Source organism: Ostrea edulis, chromosome 2 (genome assembly GCF_947568905.1).
Source record: "Ostrea edulis chromosome 2, xbOstEdul1.1, whole genome shotgun sequence".
Lineage (NCBI taxonomy): Eukaryota > Metazoa > Mollusca > Bivalvia > Ostreida > Ostreidae > Ostrea > Ostrea edulis.
The window spans coordinates 77,720,491-77,735,163 of NC_079165.1; the positions used below are offsets into that span (position 1 = coordinate 77,720,491).

The 14,673-nt window shown below is 35.4% G+C and overlaps 1 protein-coding gene and 1 non-coding gene across 2 annotated transcripts; one reads left to right on the forward strand and one right to left on the reverse strand.

The window, feature by feature from the left end:
* Positions 1-2,069: 2,069 nt before the first annotated feature.
* Positions 2,070-2,163, reverse strand: Trnam-cau (transfer RNA methionine (anticodon CAU)). Its single transcript has 2 exons — positions 2,127-2,163; positions 2,070-2,105 (listed from the first exon to the last, which is right to left on the reverse strand). It is a non-coding gene; the product is annotated as a tRNA-Met (tRNA).
* A 71-nt stretch (positions 2,164-2,234) lies between these two features.
* Positions 2,235-4,828, forward strand: LOC125678844 (uncharacterized). The gene is made up of 3 exons (XM_048917565.2): positions 2,235-2,554; positions 2,797-2,930; positions 4,432-4,828. Exons 1-3 carry the CDS (start codon positions 2,488-2,490, stop codon positions 4,822-4,824), a joined length of 594 nt encoding a protein of 197 aa, XP_048773522.1. The 5' UTR covers positions 2,235-2,487; the 3' UTR covers positions 4,825-4,828.
* The last annotated feature ends 9,845 nt before the right edge of the window (positions 4,829-14,673 follow it).

The window sequence follows — 14,673 nt, forward strand, 5'->3', positions numbered from 1 at the left end:
CAGTTCATCAGTCGACGTAATAACCTACTTAGCTCCTCAGCTAGGCCATGATGCTTGAAACGAATAGACAAGTTTTAAAAGGAAGTCAGCCATTATGACGATGTAGAGTACATCCTTAATGCAATTATACCAAACCAAGGTCTCACCAATGTTCTTCTATATGTGTTCTACGGATATTCAAATGGTAGACGGTCGCTAACGTTAGGGCGCAAACGGGTAAAATATACTTGTCGTCCTACAGAATGTTGAATTGTAAACAAACACACCACCACCACCAAAAAAAAATATGGAGGGAAATATTAATGAAGTACACGTCTAACAAATCATAGTGTACATGAAACTGTGAAATCATATCTGAAAACAGCTCTTACAAATCAGATCGTGTAAATAGTCCTTAAAAGTCACACATCAGAGAACAGATAGAGGAATTGTCTCATGGGAATAATGATCTCAGTCATGGTGTTTCAAGGAGTTCAGTTGGAAGTTTTGATTTCAGCCAAAGTCTGTCCAGTTAAATTCCATTTGTCCCTTGGGAGTGATGATCTAAGCTATGGTGTTTCAAAGAGTTCAGCTGGACGTGCAAAGATCAGTTTAATAAGGGTCAAATTACATCTGTCCAAGATTAATTAATGAGTATATAATGTAAGAAGGTTGTGCAAATAATTTGTCACTCCTTTGTACAACCCAAAATTGTACGTAATGATACCATGTCATTGTGAAAGAAATCTAAATAGGCCTACATGCAATAAAATGGAGCGGAACATGTTTTGAAATATAGTTATTTGAGCAATTGAAGATATATGTATTATTATTAAGTCAACTGTTGTACCGAGGTTAACATGATTTTATCCCATGCACACCAAGTCTCATCTGTTTATAATTATGATTAATAAACATTTGACGGGTCGTGGCGGTGAACATTATTTCTGTCTATCTAACTATACGTATCTGTTTGTGTTTTCAGTCTATCTATTTAACTATGGATCTGTTTGTAAATTTTTTTTCCTGTACATTTCATCGAAAGAAAATGAATAGCATTTGAGTCACTCTGAGATTAATCAAGATTGGAGCTGAAAATTGTAAATATTGGTGGAGGTGGAATAGGCATTCACAGGTAGACAGAACAGTGGAAACATTATTTGTCGATGAATTTTCCTCATCCTTGGTAAAATTTTCTTCTTCCATGTGAAGTGCACAGGGCCCACTTTGAGGCATATTCGTATAAGGGACCCTCAATTATACAAATATCCATGGAAACATGTTCTGATCATGCCATGGGCATGGAAGATTTACCTTCCCTAAAAACCAATGGAAACCGATAAGTCCTTACAAACTTTTTCTGAATTAAATTTTAAAAGTTTGAATTTCACGTAAACTACACATGTATAGGGAATGGATACCTTTTTAATATTTTTTTAAGTACCTTTTCAGATTTTGTGGTCTAGTCAAAAACATTATCGATAAGCCTATAATACGCGGATATTTACCACGTTGGCCTAATCATATCTAAACATTTTATTGAGTAAATATTTCCATATACATGACGTATTTAGTTAAATAAATAAAAATAGTTTATCTAATGTGCTTCGGAAAAAAATCATTGACATAGGTTTATTCCCTGTCTGTCTGTGTCTGTCTGTCTGTCTGTCTGTCTCTCTCTCTCTCTCTCTCTCTCTCTCTCTCTCTCTCAATGTGTTGGATCAAGAGCCAGTGTTAAGCAGAAGTGGAAGACTGTGGTGTCAGTCATTCTGAATATTTTTTTTTTTTCAAATTGGAAGGAGAATTTGTGGAGAGATTCGATAAGAATAGATATAAAATACCCCAAATTACGCCAATCAATTTCTCATTCGCTTGATAGCCACATATAATAACATCATATGATATGTAGTCTACTACAAGAAGTAATCGACATATCATGGCTAGGCCTAGTTAACGACTAAAGCGATGAGCCAATGATACCGCCGTAAAATGGCTGAAATATTGTCAAATCGGTGTGGAAACATAATCAAACTACCACGCAATCAGTAGACTAAATGAATAATAATAATAAAAAAAAAAAAAAAAAAAATTGCCCCGGGTGAGGATCGAACTCACGACCTTCAGATCGCTCAGTGACAGTTTATGATTATGAGACTGACGCGCTACCTACTGCGCTACCGAGGCACATACTAATGGAGGGGTAGAAGTGTTACGAAATATTATTTTTTATTTCACTCGGAATACCCTGGCAGTGTACCTAAATGGTATATATAAACATTGCAACGTGGTTTCATCATATCATATAGATTAGCGATATTCTAAATTTAGGTTTGGAACTTAAAATAAAGCTGATTATCGCGATAGGTACACAGTTATCGAAATGTACTGAAGAGGGCAAGATGTACAAAACTACAATGTGAAGATACTTCGCACTACAAAGTGCGTACATTTATATATCAAAAATGTGTCCTTCTAAAAACATTAAAAAAGGCCTTGTTGAGAGAAATCATGGGGACAACACACAGAATAACAAAAGACTTCCATCGCCTAGCGAGGACCATCAAGAGCTTCTCAGGTGAGAATTCACACAAGCAGATGGGATTTTTGTTTTCTAAACATGACTGCTCGATTTCTTGTCCATTATAGGTAGCTATATATATATAGATCTATTAGAATAAAAGAGTGCATATAATATTTGATCTAGCCGTGTGTGTAACTTAATTAAAGATAAGCTGGAAATAAAATGGCATTATTTCTCAATCATCGATGCGTTGGGAAGGTGTACAAAGCGAGGTAACTCTTGCCATTGTCATTTAGATGGTCAAGCCCGCATTGTGATGGAAGGTGAGAGTGGCGCCCACGACTCCAATGAAGAGGAGAACAAGTTCAGATTTGAAGTGGACATCACGCCTAGTGGGGGGCCTTACCAAGGAGGAACATTTAGGTTTGAGGTAACGACCAGAATGTCATTAGAAACAATTTCCATATATAATGTACACGTGAAGCAGGCTGTCCACTCCAGTGGCCCTAAAATTCCTTTAAAAAAATTTTTTTTTAGTGTAAGTTCTGCTAAAATTCCTTTTAAAATGTGAAATTGAAGGGGAAATTCTAAATAAAAACCCACATTTCCCTGCCAATTCCTTTTTTAAAAATACATTTCTATTTTAGCAATTTTGAAAATGCATTCAAATTTTTGACCAGTGAATCCATGTGTCAAGTGTTTATTGCTTGTGACTTTGTGACAAAGATGTGACTATTAAGGTTATGGCCAATTATAGCTGGAAAACACCCTTCCTGCATGGAGAGTAATTTTTGTGAGTTTCTTTAATGTCAAATTTGCGAAAGTAAAACAATTGAAATGTCTTAAACTGCCCTAATTTAGTTTTGAAATTCCTAATTTTAGTCCTAAATTTTCGTAAAACTGCCCTAATTTAGTTTTGAAATTCCTAAATTTAGTTCTAAATTTTCATAATTTCAGTCCAAAAATTAGCCTTTATATTTTGTCAGAGACTCAGAGTGCTGGACAGTCTGCATGATGCTCTGATTAAAATATCCCAGTTGATCATTTTAGACATTCCATTGATAATTTGAGAGGGAGCATTTCTCCCTCTGTCCCCTACTTGTCTAGCTTTTTCTTTCCTCCAATCTTTCCCTCATTTCCTCCTCTCAGTCTTTCTGGTACATTTTCTCTGCACAATTCAGATAATAGCTGAAAGTATACATGTGCATTTCATTTTTGAAAATACATTATATTATGTACATCGATCAGGGTATGAACTGTGATACTTCATGCTGGCATACTTCATGAAGCACGTTAGCGCTTCATGAAAAGCATGCCAGCATGAACTACTCTGTGTATTTCCAAAAATAAGATCTATTTCTTATATTTACATTCTACTTTTCTATCTCTTGGAATTCCCAGTTGTTAAAATACACAAACTATATTTATAAAGATTCATACATGCCTTGTTCATGAGAAAATGGCTATCATTACACAGAGATACCATATCGAAAAACGTTCGAAATGTAAATATATAAAAATGATAAATGTGTCAGCATTTCAATTTTTTAGCACTTTCAATTGAATATTAAATAATATTTTTCTCTCCTCTAAACAACCATCGCAATTTCTTCTTCTTGCCCTAATATATATGCTTTCATGCCTCTCAGTGGACCCATGAATTTGGACATAGAATATCTTTTCATATACATATCATATACCCAGATACTCATTCCTGCACCCTTTGACCTCAGTAGACATGATGCAAAGCTTAGAATAAATCTATTTTTAAAAAACTCAAAGAAAAAAGTCTGTGGAGATGAAGATATTTTTGTGACCCATGAATTGATTTGATTAATATTGAAAAAGAAAATGATCACGTAACTTAAATCATGAGAGTTTTATGTTTTACTATATCATGCATTGATAATCAGTCTCCCTTCCTGTTTCAGATATCTGTTGAGAACGAGGCACAATGGTCCCAGGAACCACCCATCATACGATGTCTTACCGACATCTACCACCCAAATATTGACCATTTAGACCAAGACTTGGTCACCTCCAATGTGTGCGTCAGTGTCCTGGATCACGGAACCTGGAGCGGTCAGTGTGACTTTGAGACTTGTGTTCAAGCTCTATTGTTTCTGTTCTATGAGCCAAACTTTGATGATGCTTTGAGTCCTATCTGTTGCTCAGATGAGAATTTTCAGGAGCTGGTTCAAATTTCATTGAAAGGAGGAACAATTGATGGATTTGGTTTTAGGCCAAATGAAGGCTGGGTGAAAAAGAAAAATGTTAATAATGTTGTTAAAAAAATAACTGTAATAAATGAAAATGAAAAATAATATTGTGTTAAGATATTTGTATTTTGTCATTGTTGACGTTTATCGGAATCTATTTATACTTGTATCCGTGGAGGAGGCCACAGAAAATATAATCACTTGTTAGAGTGCATGACTGAAGATTTACAGGACCTGCATTGTTAGACCGTCTTAATGAAGATTATTAGGACCTGATTGGTTAGAGCACCCGACGGAAATTCCCGGGGTCTGGTTTATTAAAGCACCTGTCTGAAGATTCGTTGTGCTTAAATTGTTATATTAAGCATGTAACTGAAAATTCACAGGACCTAGTTTGTAAATACACCTGACTGGAAATTCACAGGACCTAGTTTGTAAATACACCTGACTGGAAATTCACAGGGCCTGATTTGTTAGTCCTCCTGACTGGAAATTCACAGGGCCTGATTTGTTAGTCCTCCTGACTGGAAATTCACAGGGCCTGATTTGCTAGTCCTCCTGACTGGAAATTCACAGGGCCTGATTTGCTAGTCCTCCTGACTGGAAATTCACAGGGCCTGATTTGCTAGTCCTCCTGACTGAAAACGCACGGGACCTGATTTGCTAGTCCTCCTAACTGGAAATTCACGGGACCTGATTTGTTAGAGCACTGTGACCGGTCCTTGAATTTACTGTGTGATTCAAACAAGAAGTAAATTCAGAGGAATATAACGGGGCAATACATACATATGTTCTCTCCATTTCAAATTTTATTGTTTATCATTTGGAATATCATCAACTGGATTTCCTTTCATTTTCTGTGAAATAGCTAAAATTTGGGGGGGGGGGGGGGGGGTTGTCAGGCAGGTTCGATCACTGGTGACAGAACCATCATTTGCCAGAGATTTAATCAGGATCTCGGGTTCGAATCTCGGTCCGGTAATTTGCAGTTCAGGAAATTTATTTATAAGGCAAAAATCTAAACTCATGGACAAAGAAAGATAGCTCAAATCAAGGCCTTGTCCGGTTGAACCAAAAGGGAGATTACTCTTCGATCTGTTTATAGTTTGCCAAATTATCATGATTATGAACATATTTTTGAAAGAAATCAAGTTTCTCCCTTTTTTGGGGATCGATTTACTTAAATGATTAAAAGTGAATTTTCAATGTGCGTTAAAAAGGCTGAATTTTGTTTTTGTATGTTGTTTTCATGTACACCTGCTGCAATCTAATTTAAGAATAAGTATTGGTAGTGTGACGATGTGGTTATTACTTATAATAACACGTCACTACATAATAAAGTTTCTTCTTTTATTATCTAACATAATCGTACATCAAATGCTATTTTTTTTTTTACCCTCAACAATTCTACAGTCAATGTAAAGTGGCCATTTTCCTTAACTCCGCCCACGTTCTAACATGATTAACCAATAGTAGGATAATAAGAGGAATGCAGATGTCAGTGAAAATTACAATCAAAGTTCTCCACGCAGGAAATATATAATTTAACCTAGCTGCAAGCCTGCAATAATGTAGCCCTCTCCGATTGGGGGGGGGGGGGGGGGGGGGGGGGGGGGGGGGGGGGGGGGGGTTCCATAATTGTGGTTTTTTGGGATGCGTTAAAAATAAAATAAAAATGCGTTAAAAATTTAAAAATCGGATAGAACTATATTTTTGCAGCTAAATTTAACTATTACAATTTCAAAGGAATTCAAATCTTAGATTGTCACATAAACTATGGGACAATGGACACCATGAGAACAGAATCAGAAATATTTTATCAAAGTGTCACATACCAATACAATACCAACAGAGAAATATAAAACGATATTCCAATATTAAAAAAAATTAATATCCAGCCAAGATAACAAGTGTATGCAATATGTCGCGGGAACAGGGGAAAGTCTTCAGTGTACGTTGTATGGTGTGAAACAAGCACACATCACAACCTTCAAATACATGATATGTTATGGAATTTATCGACAATATTGATCTTATTTATATGCATTTACTTCATAAAAAATGAGAATTTGAATTGTGTTCTGATAAAGTACACATGCATAACTGCAACAACTTTTTAAAAAAAATTAGGGGGAGGGGGTGCGTTGGGGTCAGTTGCGCCTCGTATGCTTACCAATCTCTACCCAGAGTTGTCTTTCCTTGCTCTCACATAAACAGCGGCGAGGGTTCTTGTAAAATGGCACGTATGCTCAAATAAAGTATGGTATCGACTTCAGTTACAAAAAATATACGTAAATAAACAAGAGGCCCAAGGGCCTAGAATCGCTCTTCTGATAAATTGTACAACCCCACCATTTCTATTCTTAGCCTCTTAGTATTCTAAATCTTTAGTTAAATCCTAAGAATTAAAAAAAAAGTAGGTCAATGTGACCTACTTTTTGGTCTACATATTTTGAGAACCCAAGAAATATCAACTGACAAAGTTTGATGATTTTAAGCCAATTAGTATCTGAATATTGAAATATAGCTGTCAAATTCCAATCGTAGGTCATGGTGACCTACTTTTTGGTCAGCGAACTCCGAACATGCAAGACCCATCAACTGACAAAGTTTGATGACTGTAGGTCAAATAGTATCTGAAATATATAAATATAGCCGTCAAATTCCAAAAGTAGGTCAAGGTGACCTATTTTTTTCGTCAACACCCTTCAAACATGCAAGACCCAACAACTGACAAAGTTTGATGACTGTAAGTCAAACAGTATCTGAATTATATAAATATAGCCGTCCAATTCCAAAAGTAGGTCAAGTTGACCTATTTTTTGGTCGAAACCCTTCGAACATGCAAGACCCATCAACTGACAAAGTTTGATGACTGTAGGTCAAATCGTATTTGAAATATATAAATATAGCCGTCAAAATTCCAAAAGTAGGTCAAGGTGACCTACTTTTTGGTCGACAAACTCTGTTGACTCAAGATGCATCAACTGTCAAAGTTTGATGATTGTAGGTCAATTAGTGACTGAAATATATAAATATAACTGTCAAATGCCAAAAGTAGGTCACAGTGACCTACTTTTTGGTCAATACACTCCGAAGACTCAAGATGCATCAACTGACAAAGTTTGATGATTGCAGGTCAAATAGTGTCTGAAATATAGTAATTTAGCTGTCAAATACCAAAAGTAGGTCACGGTGACCTACTTTTTGGTCGACACAAACCGAAGACTGAAGACGCATCAACTGACAAAGTTTGATGATCCTAGGTTTTACAGTGCCCAAAATATGCATCTAAAATTGAAAATGTGAAATTTGAATATCTGCAAAAATTCAAAAAGTAGGTCACTGTGACCTACTTTTTTTATAAATATGTTTCAAGGCCTCAAGATGCATCAACTTACAAGATTTGATGATTCTAGACCTCTCGGTATTTGAAATAACAACTTAAAATATATCTATAAATGATAAGCCATAAAATTCAGAAAGTAGGTCACGGTGACCTATTTTTCAGTTGACGCATTTCAAGGTCCCATGATCCACCAACTGACAAGTTTTGATGATCATAGGCTTCAAAGTGTCCAAGATATGCATCAAAATTAATTTTAAAATAAATACCTGCAAAATTCAAAAAGTAGGTCACCGTGACCTACTTTTGAGACAACTTGACACAAGGTCCTAAGATGCATCAACTGTCAAAATTTGATGATCCTAGTCCTTATAATGACTAAAATATCTAAGATTTAAGGAATTTAAAAAAAATTTAAATTTAGGTCAACTTTAAAGTGACCTTGAGACCACGCCCTTTGCCCCAGGGTAATGCCTTGAACAATTTTTAATCTACAACATATCCTCATCCTTATGTGTAAGTTTGGTGATAATCTGCCCTGTGGTTCTTGAGAAGAAGATTTTTTAGCAACCACTATTTTTTTTTGTATTTTCCTGATTATCTCCCCTTGTTAAAGGGTCACATCTCTCTATTTAGTATGTATGAAAGCCCTTGGGCCAATGATACCCTGTAACAAATTTGAAAAAAATTGGCCAAGGGGTTCTTGAGTTATAGCCCTTTTTCTAAAAAGTTTACGCACACCGCACAAATGGCCATAGCATTAGCTCTTTGAGCCTTTGGCTCAGAAGAGCTTATAAATACTGAGCAGATGTCAAGTCTTTTTGTGACACAAGAGGCATTGATTTGGGTTGCCTATACATATGTACATGTAGTCCGAAATATCTGATGTTTTCCTGGCTTTTTTTTTATGATTTTGATATTTACCGTGCCAGGTCCTCTTTTTTCGGACTAAGGTACAATAAGAATGCAAAAATGGGGGGGGGGGGGGGGGGGGGGACTACAAATAGTTGCTTGTCAACATTTTCTTGATATTCTTAGTTTTATAGCCGTAAAAAACAAGATGTGTTTGTGAAACATAAATGTCCCCGATAATGGCCAATTCCGAAGATGGCCAAGGTCACAAGGACAAATATTTTGGTACCAGTAGAAAGATCTTGTCACAAGAAATGCTCATGTACAATATGAAAGCTTTAATATTTACCATTTAGAAGTTATGAACAATCAATTTTTTAAAAAGTAGGTCAAAAGGTCTTGTCACAAGGAATACTCGTGTGAAATATCAAAGCTCTATCCCTTACTGTTCAAAAGTTATTATCAAGGTTAAAGTTTCAGACATAATTACAGAATGACAGACAGGAGTGACTGACAAAAACAAAATGCCCCCCGATCTTCGATCTCGGAGCATAAAAAGTGGATTTACATGCGCAATTTCACTGGGGGGGGGGGGGGGGGAGGGGGGGGCACACCAAAGTAATTTACGACAAAAAAGTGATATCGACAAAACCATTAGTAAAAAGATAACTGCTTTGTTTGTTGTTGGAGGGGGGGGGGGATGTTAAGGATTTTTAATCTTTTTTTGTTTTGTGTTTTGTTTATATCTTTATCATTTTGTTATCAATCATTTCTGAGTCATTACCGTCTTCCTTGGAAGACGGTATACAGAGTTGAAGTGTTTTACAGTCTTCGTACTTTGCACTTCCTCTCTTTTTTCATTGGTAGAAAGTGCATGAAGTGAAAATTTTCAATTATTTCATTGGTTGAAATGCTCTTCAAGGCAAGGGAGATAATTTTCTGGTGTTCTAATTTTCGTACGACTTAACAATTTTTCAAGATTTTCAATCTTTAAAAAATCGACAAAACGAACAAAAGAAAATGCAATTCATGAAATTGACACATTACTTTTTTTAAAGCAACTAATACAAAGCATTTCTATGGTTACTTCATTTACAGCAATGTTTTCATTTTTGCATACAAACAGAAAAACTCGCCGTTTTTTGTTTTGATTGCTTGTGTTTTGGGATTAGTGATTCCAATGCAACCATTTTTGTTAAGAAGGAATAGAATAGTAACATTTCATTACATATTATGTTGCTTAAAATTACCCCTGTCTGTATCAGGTAAACTTGAAGTTTTTGTTTTTTTCAACACATCTGTTCTAAAACTATCCTATTCCTTCAGAATATTTTTTTCCTTACAATTGCTCAAATTTGAATAACAATTATTAATCTTTTCCATCAAATCAAACTCTATGTATTTTATGATATAATTTTTGGCAAAACTATTACAATATTCTCAGGTCTTTATCCTGGTTAATTTCTAAAGCAGTTGTACTGTACAATATGCAAGAATAATTTTTATGCAAATTTGAGCAATTTAAATCTTTTTAGTTTGTTTTGTTTCATAACTTTGTTAAAAAATAAATATTTTGATATACACACTGAAAATCTCAGTTTCATTTGATATAGAAGCTTCAATCAGTGCTAATACAGGGAACAGTGATTTTGATTTCCAGTACATATACCCTTCATAAATACAAACTTTTACAATGGGAGTCAGGACACAGCTTTGTAGGCATGATGTCCGTGAGATTATTTATTTTAGCTCAATTCAATAATGAAGACAAGGGACATAATTCAACTTCGCTCTATAGAGTTGCTGCTAAAGACGGCAAGCTTTTTTAAAAAGCTTTACTTGTAAGGTATTTAGTACTCGGTAAACTTTCCAAAAATCGCCAGTCTGTGTTCACTTTCACTTACGAACTATTTTTTCTGGATTCAGTTCATCAGTCTCATTTTTATGAATATGCAATAAAAGCAAATTGTTTGTTCGTATTCGGCTAATTGTTGATCTCAGTGATGTTTTCAATATTTTCAAGGCGCTGAATGAGCGCTCACTGGTAGTGTTAGTTGCAGGAAGTACCAAAATTAGTTTGAGAATTTTGAGGATCTCGGCAAACAGACTTTTTTCATTTGAATGTCTGAAAATTTCAACCACACTTGGTATATCTGGCGTAAAGTATTTTGGCAAAACAGTCTTTAACATTATAAGCTGGAAGTGAAGATCCTTTGGCTTCAAATCTGTATCATATAGGGTCGTGACAAAATTGAATTTTTCTTCAAACGTTTGACCTGTGCAAGCCTTAATTACGAGGTTTTCAAGACAATCATAAGCCTTGTAACCTGGTTGGTAAAATCTAGATTTTATGCCAGCTAAAAGCAGATCTAATGCCTCGTAGAAATCTTTCCTATACATATCTGCACACGATGAAAAAGTATGTGCTGTTGTCCCATCATACGAGGAATTTTACGTTTTCTAGGAAGAACAGGATCATCGATGTTCATCTGTTTTGCTTTTTCAACAACTTCCTCGTAAAACTGAGTGAAGATTGTCTCATCTCGGATACTTTGCAAAGCACTCATTGTCGTTGATGCCATTTTTTGACCATCACTCGCCGAGAGATTTGGAGCCTGCAGAGCCCTTGCCAAATTATTACTATAACGTAAAAGTTTTTCACTCAGTAAACACCCAAAGAAGAAATCAAACCTGCACATATAAGCAGCCACTCCCCTAATTCTGTTTCTCATTTCAACCTCACGCACGTATTGGAGGCTTTCATCTCAATCATTTCTTAGAATTTCATAATTTGACAAAATGCTCAAAATGTGTCGGCTTTTATTGTCCATCTTGTGGGACACAAAACCCTTATTTCCACTGACATTTTCTCTAGATTGTGGGCATTTTTAATGTATTGAAAATCATCTCCCTTCTTGGAGATTCTTTAATCAACTTTGTTATATCCTTTGCAGTGCCCAGGGTGTCTCTAATCAACTTACACCCCTTAATAGAATCACTGCAAGCTAGGTTAAGAGCATGGCCATAACAGTGTATTGGTACCGTATACGTTTTACATGCAAAGGGCTCTGTATTCAAGTGCATGAATTTGTGTTGCAACACCTGTCTTTTAACCAGCCATAGAAGCAGCCATGTCATAACACTGGCCTCGTACTTTGTTGATAGGCAGATCGAACCTCAAAAGGGCATCTTTAATTGCTAGGGTTATTGAATTAGCCCCAATGTCAGAAAGACAGTACATCCCTAATAAATCTTCATGAGCGGTAAAATTTTGATCAACCCATCGAATGCATAAAAGAAGTTGCTCTTTGTTGGAAATATCTCGTTTTTCGTTTGCCATTATTGAAAAGAATTCAGACGATTTGATGAAAGCAACAATTTGTCGCAAAACCTGCAACCCCATCACCTGCAAAATTTCATTTTGTATATCTGGAGCAACATACTTATTTGTCTTGCGTTGTAGCCATTCCTGAAGCTGGGGATCGCGTTTAGCCTCTAGCATGAGAAGTTGATTAAAGTTCGAGTTTTTCTCGTATTTGTCACCCCGAAGAGCAATTCCTTGTCGAGCAAGAAACTTCAAAATGTTTGTGATTTTAAGCGAATTCTCTCTGTTAGACTTCTTCTCGACTTCGTGCGTCTTTGAAACACATTCTCCAACATCTTTAACTTCCTCCTTTATCGTAAACTCCCTTTCCATTGCCTCTTTATGGCAATCACTTTTCTCGTGTGCGGCGAATTTTGTGGTTGCTTTTTTTCCAGTTTTTAAAACCACTTGATATGAAAGCCTTTTCTTTCTTGTGAAAACTGTGAGTCTTCTTTTAAATGATTTTATGCAAGGAAAACAGAATACAACATCTTTGATTTCTACAAAATGTATCCAAGACTACCGATCAAACCAGGAGACATTGAAAGATCTCATCTTTTTACCAAACTTTTTTGCTGGAAAGAAAATATTCCGTGGCTGATTTGGGGTACTACCGATCTCTAGTGTATGCCATTTTTCATGTACAACCTGTGCCTTTTGAACTGGTATTTCTGAGATGTCATCTTCTGAAGAAGAAAAAGAATCCATAAAGGAAGCAACCTTAACATGTTTGTCTGTTTTTTTGTTTGCAGTTTCCCCCAATTTACCTGTTTCAATAGACTCCTCATTTGTGTTGTGATTGTTTTGGTTCAAATGAACGATGAGGTTCAGAATCCTCAAAGGATAACCTCGAACGATTTGAAAGAGGTTCCTCATGCTTGTGAATACAGGCAACAAAATTATTAGGTGTCCAACCATCTATTTTTGTAGCAATTGTTTGAGTCCACATGATGTGGATATCATCCTGATATTCTTTAGCATCAGCACGGTCAAAAGGAGCAATAAGCTGATTATGATCTTGTCTGTTTACACCAGGGTTTTGCACATCGGGGAAAATCGACATGATTGGTTTCTGCAAAACGTTAGAAGCTACGAACATATGTAAAAGGCTTGAATAGTAACCGTTCTGGGTTGTTTTTATGATCAAATCACCAGTAATTAAACACTCTTCTGACAGGGAACTTTCAAAGACATATTGAAGTGAACTTTTGTTTGTGGACATGGTCACAAAAGTGTTTTCTTTCGTGTAGCGCTTCAGGTTTGAAACAAGTTCAAACACAATTCGTACCCTCATTTCCTTAAAATTGACCTCATGTCCAAACACAAAAAGAGAGAGTTCTGAATAAACAATTCCCATCACCATATATCTGAATTGGGATAAGCTCAGAAGGAGCATCATTTGGATAAAGCTCTGAGGAAACAGCATCTTTTTGAATATTCGAAGTTAGGATATTAGGTATGCTTGTTGGAAGAGGATATTTCTTAAAAATTTGACCTTTGAGTCTAACAAGAAAACTTAGTGCTCCCCATCCCTTTTTCCCAATTCTTCAATTCATTTGATGAGAGCATCAATTTAGTAGAAATATTGCTCGCAATAATTAATTTAGAGCTCGGTATAAATAATTTGATGATCTCTTTAATTCAATTGAAGATATCTTTAAATCATTTACAATGCTTTTGTATAAGGAATTAATGCGCGCATCAATTCTTTTAAAGAGAGCAACAATTCAATTAAAAGAGATCATTAATTCAATTGTGGATATGTTGAATTGAAGATATCTTTAATTATATAGTTGCTCTCTCTAAAAGAATTATTGCTCTCTTCAAATGAATTAAATATATCATTAATTCAATTGAAGAGAGCAATAATTGAATTAATGCGCGCATCAAATCAATTATTGCTCTCATCAAATGAATTAATGCGCGCATCAATTCAATTATTGCTCTCGTCAATTGATTTAATGCGCGCATTATATCAATTATTGCTCTCTTCAATTGAATTGTAGCGCGCATCAATTCAATTGTTGATATCATTAATTCATTTGAAGAGATCATTAATTCAATTAAAGCGCGCATCAATTCAGCTGAAGAATTAATGCTATCATCAATTCAATTAATGCGCGCAATAATTCAGAATTGAAGATATTATTAATTATTTGAAGAGATCTTTAATTAAATTGTTGCGCGCATCAAATGAATTGATGATATCTTCAAATAATTGAAGATATCTTCAATTATTTGAGTTTATGTTAATTTGGCGCTCCATAGAGCTGGGAATGAGAACCGAACCATTACCTCATGATTACGACCTTTTGGATGATGCCCTAAGAAATGTTAAGGCATTAATTAAGTGCTTTTCATAATTTTTTTTTTTTAATTTAAGCTAAAGGAT

Coding starts and splice junctions, on each gene's coding strand:
- LOC125678844 (XM_048917565.2), top strand. CDS start 2,488: ATGGGGACAACACACAGAATAACAAAAGACTTCCATCGCCTAGCGAGG. Junction 2,555..2,796: donor GACCATCAAGAGCTTCTCAG/GTGAGAATTCAC, acceptor ATTGTCATTTAG/ATGGTCAAGCCCGCATTGTG. Junction 2,931..4,431: donor GAGGAACATTTAGGTTTGAG/GTAACGACCAGA, acceptor TTCCTGTTTCAG/ATATCTGTTGAGAACGAGGC.